Genomic DNA, 10,823 nt, shown 5'->3' on the forward strand with positions numbered 1-10,823 from the left:
CTCTCAAATATCATTTTTATGAAATTAAGCACCAAGAGAAATGGCATATTGACGGGCCTAGGGAGGGGTAGATAAATATAACCTTGATTTGTTAAATGTCTTAGCTTCCTTCTTTATCTCTTAGATAGGAATAATTATCATCAAATCCCTTCCCCTAATAAAATTTAATCTACAAATATGCATTCCATTGTACATTTATCAAAGGAGACTTAGCTAGCTAAACAAAAACAGAAAAAATAGACCTAAAGATCCATATTCTAGGTTTTCAAGATGTCAAATATATGAACAAAACTGGAAGATGTATTTTATTTATTAGGTTTAGTTTTTGTCTTTGATGATATTTTCTAGATTTATGGATGGTAATTGTCTGTCTAAAGTATTAGTTAAATCACTTGCAGGGCTGGGCACGGTGGTTCATGTCTGTAATCCCAGCACTTTGGAAGGCTGAGGCAGTCGGATCATGAGGTCAGGAGTTCGAGACCAGCCTGACCAAAATGGTGACACCCCATCTCTACTAAAAATAGAAAAATTACCTGGGCATGGTGGTGTACGCCTGTAATCTCAGCTACTCAGGAGGCTGAGGCAGGAGAGTCACTTGAACCCAGGAGGCGGAGGTTGCAGTGAGCTGAGATCACACCACTGTACTCCAGCCTGGGCAACAGGAGCGAGACTCCGTCTAAAAAAATAAAAAATAATAAAAATCACTTGAAAAATAGTAACTCTGACATGACTTTTTCTGGAACCTGGCTTCCCTTGATACCTATCAAAGCTGTGGGGCAGTCTCTTAACTACCCTTTTCTCAACTGACATTTAAAGTTTAGGACTAATCACATTTTAAAATATCTTATACCCAAACTAATATACAGAGATATACACCAACAAACACATATGCATGTACACATACACACACACATATACAATCCCACCATTCATAAAGGCTACTGTAAGGTATGCATGCATACATATATATATACACATACAATTCAACTATTCATAAAGGCTACTGTAAAATCTTGTGATATCTGTAACTGAGATTTTCAAGCTGACTTCATTTCAATATAAAACTTTCACTAATTACATATTCATAACCAATAATTGATATTATCCAGAAGATAGCTGAAAACATTATGAAATCATAAGAAGACATTTTCATTATATTAGAGCAAAACAGGGATGACTGTCATTCACAGAGCATTAAATAAAATGTCTTGATTTAAGCCAAATCAAGCCAATTTGCCCATATGTCTTCTTCTTTGGCCCCTTTAATTCAACAAAGAGCTTTATTTTACTTAATGCTTTTAATGGAAAAGATTATTTTTCCATTCTATTTCCTTTTCATCAGATACACATGCTCTCACCTCTTTGGCATGTCATCAAAACCAAAACACAATACTAGCATTTATAACAAATATCATTTGCATATAAACCAGTTGGGACACACAGTTTCCAAGTTAATCATCGTATAAAGTATGTTCTGTATCAAAATTTCACCTAGGCATGCAAAGAGAAATAGTAAAATATTATACCTCCCCATTTCACCCAACATATTATCACATGAAGAGGCAGAAAGAAAGTGACAAATACATTACTATTTGTAGAAACATAACAAGTTTTCATAAATATCCAGAACTTTCCAATTTAACATTGCCTTGGGAAAAAGTAAGTACTTCATGTGTAACATTCGTTATGGGAAATTATTCATGCTGTGGAATAGAAGAGTTAAGGAGTTTTATTTTAAAAAAATAAATAAATAAACTTGGCTGGGCGTGGTGGCTCACGCCTGTAATCCCAGCACTTTGTGAGGCCGAGGCAGGTGGATCATCTGAGGTCAGGAGTTCGAGACCAGCCTGGCCAACATGGTGAAACCCTGCCTCTACTAAAATTACAAAAATTAGCCAGGCATGGTGGCTCACGCCTGAATCCCAGCTACTCAGGAGGCTGAGACAGGAGAATCACTTGAACCCAGGAGGCGGAGGTTGCAGTGAGCTGAGATCACACCACTGCACTCCAGCCTAGGTGACAGAGCAAGACTCCATCACAATAAATTAATTAATTAATTAATTAATTTGAACTTTAAATGCCTACATCTAGAAAATCAGGCAGTAAAAAATAATTGATGCAAGAAACAGAAAAACAAATAAAAGCAGATTCAGAGTAAAACTTTTTTCTTCCATAAAACTTTTTTCACGGCATCTTTAACATCCTTATTTCTTAAAGAGTAGATTAAAGGATTTAACATAGGTGTGAACAAAATGTAACATACTGAAGCCACTTTACGAAGTTCAGGGTTATTTGGAGGTGTGAGATACACAAAAGAGACAGTTCCATAGAGCAAACTTACAACCCCCAGGTGGGAGCTGCAAGTGGAGAAGGCTTTCTTCCTTCCTTCACTGGAGCGGATCTTTAAAACTGTGGACACAATGTACATATAAGATACGACAATAACAACTATTGTGGGCAAAATAATGAAGACAGCCAAACTAAATGACACCATCTTATTCATGAAGATATTGGAACAGGAGATCTTTTCAATCGGGTTTGAATCACAGTAGAAGTGATCAATGACTCGGGAGGCACAGAAAGACATGGAGAATGTGACACTGATTTGAAGGATGGAACTGACCCAGCCACAGAGGTAGGAACCAGCCACCAATTGGATACAAACACTTCTTGACATGCGAACAGAGTAGAGGAGTGGGTTGCAGATGGCAATGAAGCGGTCATAGGCCATGGCTGCCAGAACAAAGGCCTCTGTTACCATGAAAAGTGCATAAAGGAACAGCTGTGCCACACAACCTGCAAAGGATATGGTCTTTTTCTGAGATAGGATGTTGACCATGGCTTTGGGTACAATAACAGTAGAATAGGAGAGATCAATGATGGAGAGATTGCCTAGGAAGAAGTACATTGGTGCATTCAGCCGGGGATCAGTCACAATGATGCCAATCATACTAAGGTTTCCCAGAAGAACCATCCCATAAATAATCAGGAATAGTAGGAAAAGGAGACTGTGGAGCTCTGGACGAACTCTGATGCCTACAAGAATGAAGTCAGTCACTTCTGAATGGTTGTCTCCTCCCTTGTCACCCATGGCAAATTTCTGCTTCAAGATATAAGAGAAAGTCAGCAAATAAATGTTTCTCTACTATAACAAAAACACTTAACATTAAAGGAGACTTTATAGTTGGCATATGCCTTCATTATCCCATTAAGTTTACACACATGAGCAAATGAAAGATGAGAGATGTTTTGACTTGCCTAAGGTAACACAACTGGCTAACAATGGAGTTTGGACCCAAGATACAGTATTTTGTATCCAGACTAGTAATAATTTCAACACAATGTAGTTTGATACTTTTTTATATCTCTCTACCTTGTTACATGAGATGGCTTATGAGATGTCATTTGTGATTGAGGTATTGATTTCAAAATATTGTCAGTAAATTCCTAATACTAAGAAAAAGACGCTTCCTTAAGTTTTAATCTATCATGTAATATTCACTTTTCCTTTAAAAACACATTGCTTCAAAATGGTAATAAATAAATGAGGGAAAAGAAAGCTAAAATTACATTCCAAGGTAACATGAACTTTCTACCAAAAGAGCTCTTACAACCTCAAGGAAATTATCAGTTAACTGTCTTATTTAGAGATCTTTTATTTTTTTTATTTTTTCTTGAAAAAAAAAAAGGGATACATTTGCAGAACATGCAGGTTTATTGCATAGGTATACAGGGATCTTTTAAAATGCAACCAGTCTTCAGCTCCTGGAACTAGTTTAATTTTATTTAAGGACAAAAGTAAAATGTAAACAATGTCTTTATATTTTTTATTCTGTGAAGCTTATTGATCCTGCTTTTTTCTACATAAATCTGTCAAGAAGGTCATGCCATCAAACTTTTCCAAATTTGAGAAAAAATAGATGTAAATTAAGAAAATTATATTTGCTATACAATCTAATACATTCTTTTACACAGTCCATAATTTTTATTGACTGTGTAAAAGAAATGTATTAGATTATATAGCAAATTTTTTGAACTCTTAAGCTGATGGTAAGAGCTTAATAATTTAAGAATAAATAGTATTAATTTCTTAAATGCATCCAAATTAACCTATTTGAATTTGGGTGACCTATTAAGCAACTAAAACAACTTTGGTTAATTTGAAATATTTCTGTTTTTTATTTTTATGTAAAGCAACACATTCATTGTCTATTAAGTTGTCTAGCAATTAAAGATTATCCTACCACATCTTTTCTTCTTTGGTGGCATTTAAGCCAAGTATCATTCATCCTTCCAAGGAGTGGTATGGATAATAAAAGTGAGCAAATGATCCAGAAAATATCTTTGCCAAAATTGAAATAAATGCTATGCTAGCAATCGTAATTACAGAGCATGCAGAATTCCTCTTTAACTCTTTATCCTCCCTCAACTGTAAGAGGTTTAAGAGGTTTACTTTTTTTCATTTTCCCATGTTCTACAAAAGTCTCTCAGACCCCAAAGCCTTCATGACCTTCCTTACATCTTTCATTTGTTACCTCTCTCAATAACTTCATCCAAAAAAGACTAAAATTAATTCAAATACATTCAAATCAACAGAAAAAATGATTGAACATAAAAACATTGGTATTCTGTGTCTCCACTGTCCTCATACCAACTACTCCACCATATATTTGAAACCTATTCAAATAAATGTATAGTCATTTGGTTTTATTGGGGGAGATAAATTAGACTTACAGGTTAAAACGCATAAGGATGACTAAATTTTATTCCGGGAATAGAATAAAGCTTTTTAGGCATGAAGCTGAATAGAACAGTTTCAAACATCAGCCATCATTTGTTGGTTTGGAATAGGAAAAGGAGGTCAGTTATAGAGAATAGGAATGACTTTTAAGACATGTAAAATAATTTCACACATATCTCTCCCTTCCGCAATAAGTCACAAGCTTGTGACAATTAGTTTGATTGTAGTGATCATTTCACAATGTGTAGGTATTAAAACATCAAGTCTTATACCTTAAGTATATATAATTTTTATATCAATGATATGTCAACTCTTAAAAAAAATCATAAGCTTAACAGGCCTTGTTGTTTAATCTTATTTTTTTTAAAAAAAGGAAGAAGTAGAGGAGGAGAAAGAGGGAGAAGGGCAGTAGAAAGAGAAGGAAAAACTCTTAAATTCTTATACCAAATCAAATGCTACTTTTTGACCCTTTTTGAAAGTGACATATTAGTTTTTCAAGAATTAATCCATTTCCATCTGTCTGATTATCAACTAATGTGTTGAGTCAATATTTTTAAGGATCTATTCTGTGTCAAGTATTGTGTTTGGCACTAAAAATGAAGACAAAAAAGAATTAAATGTAATTCCAACTTAAAACATGGTATGATACATGATATGAGATGTTTATTATAATATAATAACTACCTTTAATTCATTACTAAATGACCAATAGTAAATAAATAAGCTCACAGCTAACTTTTTAAAGAACACATTTTTTTAAATGCTAAAGATGATAAAACCTTTAGGTAAGACGCTCTTGGAACACGGGAACTTTAGTATAGACAGGCTTTTGAGAGCAAGCTGACTTTAGAATAATTACAAGATTATAATTACAGAATTTGCATGCAAATTTATAGAATATTTACCATAAAAATATTTATCTCCATTAATAAAGAATTTTAAATAAAGAGCCAATTTTGGTATGAAATAATTGGAATAGAGATAATGGAGAATCTTTATGATTGTGAGGTTTTCTAAGCACTGAAACAAGAGAAATTATAGAATACACATCACTAGGACTAGATTTTAAATATCAATTATCATGTTCCCAGTCTGATTTAGCCATGATCTTTCTTCAAGCAATAAAATAGGAATATCGAAGTTTATTTTCATGTAAATAATTTTTAATTTGTGGCTTAGCACATTTTGAAACTCAAGAAAAAATGTATTTAAGCATATTGAAAATGTTCTGGCTGTCTTATTATATGATTAAAATAAATATGATTTGTTGTTTTATAATTATTCTTACCTGAACTTTTGTTTCTTTTGTCTTGTAAACTTTTTCACATGAAACTACAGAGTTCCAAATTCTTTTTACTTCCTTCTATAAAAAAGATATTTTGAAAAATAAAAACTATCAATGACAACATCAAAACTAAACATCTCAAATAATGTTTAACCCCCAGCAAAATAACAACCCTCATAGACATGGCACGACCATGTTCTTAGGAGTTTTTCCTGGCTCTGTAATTTCCCATTACCTATTATTGAAGTTTGTTCTTTCTTTAATATAATTTTGTTTGAAAACCTGTTATAGTTGTCTTTCTGCACACAGTATGAAGATGATGGACTAGGAATCTCTGTAGTTTTCTCAGAGAATAATGGGTATTTCCCTACCAAAATTGAATAAATGCTCATTGAATCTATGAAATCAAACTACATGCAAATCTCTTGCCTCCCTGCTGTCACATTTCACAGGCCTTAGCATGAACATGGGAGCAAAATGGAAATTTAAGGTGAACAAAACTCCCTGGTCCCTGATGACCTACAAAGATAGCAGCAGCTAGCATCCATAGTTGTCTTAGGTTTTTCCAATCTCATGAAACTATTTCAGAGAATTGCAGCATAACATTTTTCAGAATTTTGGAAGAAGAAGTTCCTCTGAGAGAAGGCTGAAAAATAAGTCAATTATAATTTCATAACAAGCTTAAACTCTAGAGCCATCCCATGAGGACATATGAGGAGCAAACACTAAGTGTGATTTCTTTACTTGTTGAATACTCTTGGGGTAATCACCAAGTTATTTTGGACAAGACTCCTTATTATAAAGTTTTTTCTTTATATTAAGAGAAAGTTTGCTTCTCTATAAATTCCAACCACCTGAATGTCAGAGTCTCTACCCATTACTCTGCTTTCTGAAGGTCCACTGAATACTTCTATCTTCTGACATGCTTTCTAAATTTTAAAAGACAAATACATTAATACCCCATAGTCTACATTTCTGGATTCAGCATCCTTAATTTGTTAGGATCTTTTAGTAGCGATTGAATAATTTCTAAGTTTCCTTTTCAAAAAATCTATTGCCACAATTTGACATCAGGCTGTATATAGTCTATCAAGTTGAAATATGACTGCCTAATTACTTGCGATGTATACTCTTTTAAGGCATATGAGACAGAAAGTATTTTTTTTAATATTGCTTCATACTGATCTTTCAGCCAAAAGAAACCTTTAGTTTTATTCTTGTTTTTGTTTTATTTTGGTCTTATGTAAATTGCTACTGAGTTTGGTGCTCCATATTCTTGTTCTGTGACTTCTCTCATATTGTCTTTTCTCTAACTACACTTTTTCAATATTTTATGTCTAACCATTTTTTACCTTTTAGATTGATGCTTTCATACTATATTTCCATGTTATAAAAACCAGTGTCACATATTTGTGTGTCCTTCATGTCTTATTGGTGAGTGCTGCATGTTTTTGGACATAAGGAAGTTTCATTTTATTGCTTTTAAGTTTTTATTGATATAACCTTTTTTTTTTTTTTTTTTTTTTTTTGAGACTGTCTTGCTCTGTTGCCCAGGCTGGGGTGCCATTGCATAATCTCGGCTCACTGCAACCTCCACCTCTGGGATTCAAGCAATTCTCCTGCCTCAGCCTCCTTAGTAGCTGGGATTACAGGCGTGCGCCACCACACCCGGCTAATTTTTGTAATTTTTAGTAGAGGTGGGGTTTCACCATGTTGGCCAAGCTGGTCTCAAACTCCTGACCTCGTGATCCACCCGCCTCAGCCTCCCAAAGTGCTGGGATTACAGGCGTGAGCCACTGCGCCCGGCCTTGATATCACTTTTAAACAGAAATAATTCAAGGTTGTTTGATAAAGCCTGCTTCCAGGTTAATGAAGATCAATTAATCAGCTTGAGAAGTGTACACTTTTTCGACCACTATAAATCTAGCCTTTTATTTACAAAGACTATAAAATATTTTATCAGATAAAGATACATTATATGATAATCTTCTGAATGACAATTTCTTTAATCAGAAAAGGGTTTCAATTCACTTTTCCTGATTCTTCAGGAACCTAATAATTCTGTAAAACCTAAGATATTGTATCAAATTGTCAGATATATTCCAAGCAGTGTGATATGTATACATAACTACAAATTTAATATATAAAATAAACTTTCATCATTTTGTCTATGGATATACTGAATTGTCATCTCAGAAACTGTTCAAATGTGTGAGCTACGATGCTTGTAATTCACAAAGCCGAGGATCCAGAAACTCACTTCAAATGCGAGCTCTTTACAATCTGACTTCACAACATGTATCTCCAGCTTTAAGTCCCATCCTCCTTCTTCTCCAGCTTATAATCACCCTCAGTTTACTACTCCCATTTCCAGAATAGATGGAGGTTTCCTGGCTCCCTGTTGTTACTCATTCATTCACTTATCAATCTGAATTTCATTCCTGCCCTTTTATTTTCACTTCTATACTAAAATAACTTATTGATAGCATCAACACAACCTCTAAACACTTGGTGTATTCATTTACCATCACAACTTAAAATATTGCCTTTAATATGAATTTGGCATGTATAGTTTAAAACCAGGTGCCTATTTGGAAGTCCTATCAGCATATCAAACAACTTAGGCCAACCAACCCTTCTCTCAATCCTGGCTTGGTGGCATAGCTACAAATAGGAAAGACAGGAGGGAACACAAAGAACATTGCTTCCTCAAAAGTAATAGATTTTCATCAGCTTATGACATCTTATTTACATGACGGCTGTTGAGAAAATCATTTTTAAAACTTTAGGTGGTGTAGTGTAAAACCAAGAAAGTATCTGTTCAGTACTTGATTGAAATGACATCTCATATTAAGTGTTCTTAACACACACACACAACAAACAGAAGAAAAAGAAAAGAAAGCAAACTGCAACTATGAATAAAAAAGGTAGTATAAGAAAAAGAAAATTATTTCCCTGGGGGGAGGAGCCAAGATGGCCGAATAGGAACAGATCCTGTCTACAGCTCCCAGCGTGAGTGACGCAGAAGACGGGTGACTTCTGCATTTCCATCTGAGGTACCGGGTTCATCTCACTAGGGAGTGGCAGACAGTGGGCGCAGGTCAGTGGGTGCGCCCACCATGTGCAAGCCGAAGCAGGGCGAGGCATTGCCTCACTTGGGAAGCGCAAGGGGTCAGGGAGTTCCCTTTCCAAGTCAAAGAAAGGGGGGACGAACGCACCTGGAAAACCGGGTCACTCCCACCTGAATACTGTGCTTTTCCGACCGGCTTAAAAAATGGCGCACCACGAGATTATATCCCACACCTGGCTCAGAGGGTCCTACGCCCATGGAGTCTCGCTGACTGCTAGCACAGCAGTCTGAGATCAAACTGCAAGAGGGCAGCGAGGCTGGGGGAGGGGTGCCCGCCATTGCCCAGGCTTGCTTAGGTAAACAAAGCAGCCCCGAAGCTCCAACTGGGTGGAGCCCACCACAGCTCAAGGAGGCCTGCCTGCCTCTGTAGGCTCCACCTCTGGGGGCAGGGCACAGACAAACAAAGACAGCAGTAACCTCTGCAGACTTAAATGTCCCTGTCTGACAGCTTTGAAGAGAGCAGTGGTTCTCCCAGCACACAGCTGGAGATCTGAGAACAGGCAGACTGCCTCCTCAAGTGGGTCCCTGACCCCCGAGCAGCCTAACTGGGAGGCACCCCCCAGCAGGGGCACACTGACACCTCACACAGCAGGGTACTCCAACAGACCTGCAGCTGAGGGTCCTGTCTGTTAGAAGGAAAACTAACAAACAGAAAGGACATCCACACCAAAAACCCATCTGTACATCACCATCATCAAAGACCAAAAGTAGATAAAACCACAAAGATGGGGAAAAAAACAGAACAGAAAAACTGGAAACTCTAAAAAGCAGAGCACCTCTCCTCCTCCAAAGGAACACAGTTCCTCACCAGCAACGGAACAAAGCTGGATGGAGAATGACTTTGACGAGCTGAGAGAAGAAGGCTTCAGACGATCAAATTACTCTGAGCTACGGGAGGACATTCAAACCAAAGGCAAAGAAGTTGAAAACTTTGAAAAAACTTTAGAAGAATGTATAACTAGAATAACCAATACAGAGAAGTGCTTAAAGGAGCTGATGGAGCTGAAAACCAAGGCTCAAGAACTACATGAAGAATGCAGAAGCCTCAGGAGCCGATGCAATCATCTGGAAGAAAGGGTATCAGCAATGGAAGATGAAATGAATGAAATGAAGTGAGAAGGGAAGTTTAGAGAAAAAAGAATAAAAAGAAATGAGCAAAGCCTCCAAGAAATATGGGACTATGTGAAAAGACCAAATCTATGTCTGATTGGTGTACCTGAAAGTGATGGGGAGAATGGAACCAAGTTGGAAAACACTCTGCAGGATATTATCCAGGAGAACTTCCCCAATCTAGCAAGGCAGGCCAACGTTCAGATTCAGAAAATACAGAGAACGCCACAAAGATACTCCTCGAGAAGAGCAACTCCAAGACACATAATTGTCAGATTCACCAAAGTTGAAATGAAGGAAAAAATGTTAAGGGCAGCCAGAGAGAAAGGTCGGGTTACCCTCAAAGGGAAGCCCATCAGACTAACAGCGGATCTCTCGGCAGAAACTCTACAAGCCAGAAGAGAGTGGGGGCCAATATTCAACATTCTTAAAGAAAAGAATTTTCAATCCAGAATTTCATATCCAGCCAAACTAAGCTTCATAAGTGAAGGAGAAATAAAATACTTTACAGATAAGCAAATGCTGAGAGATTTTGTCACCACCAGGCCTGCCCTAAA

At 36.5% G+C, this 10,823-nt stretch overlaps 1 protein-coding gene across 1 annotated transcript; it reads right to left on the reverse strand.

Moving 5' to 3' along the window:
* Nucleotides 1–2,149: 2,149 nt before the first annotated feature.
* Nucleotides 2,150–3,091, reverse strand: LOC100993512 (olfactory receptor 9K2-like). Its single transcript, XM_003807557.1, has one exon. It carries the CDS (start codon nucleotides 3,089–3,091, stop codon nucleotides 2,150–2,152), a length of 942 nt encoding a protein of 313 aa, XP_003807605.1.
* Nucleotides 3,092–10,823: the final 7,732 nt, after the last annotated feature.

The sequence above is a fragment of the Pan paniscus genome, chromosome 10, assembly GCF_029289425.2.
Source record: "Pan paniscus chromosome 10, NHGRI_mPanPan1-v2.0_pri, whole genome shotgun sequence".
NCBI lineage: Eukaryota > Metazoa > Chordata > Mammalia > Primates > Hominidae > Pan > Pan paniscus.

Excerpts from the sequence above, each read along its gene's own strand:
- LOC100993512 (XM_003807557.1), bottom strand. The coding sequence starts at position 3,091 with ATGGGTGACAAGGGAGGAGACAACCATTCAGAAGTGACTGACTTCATT.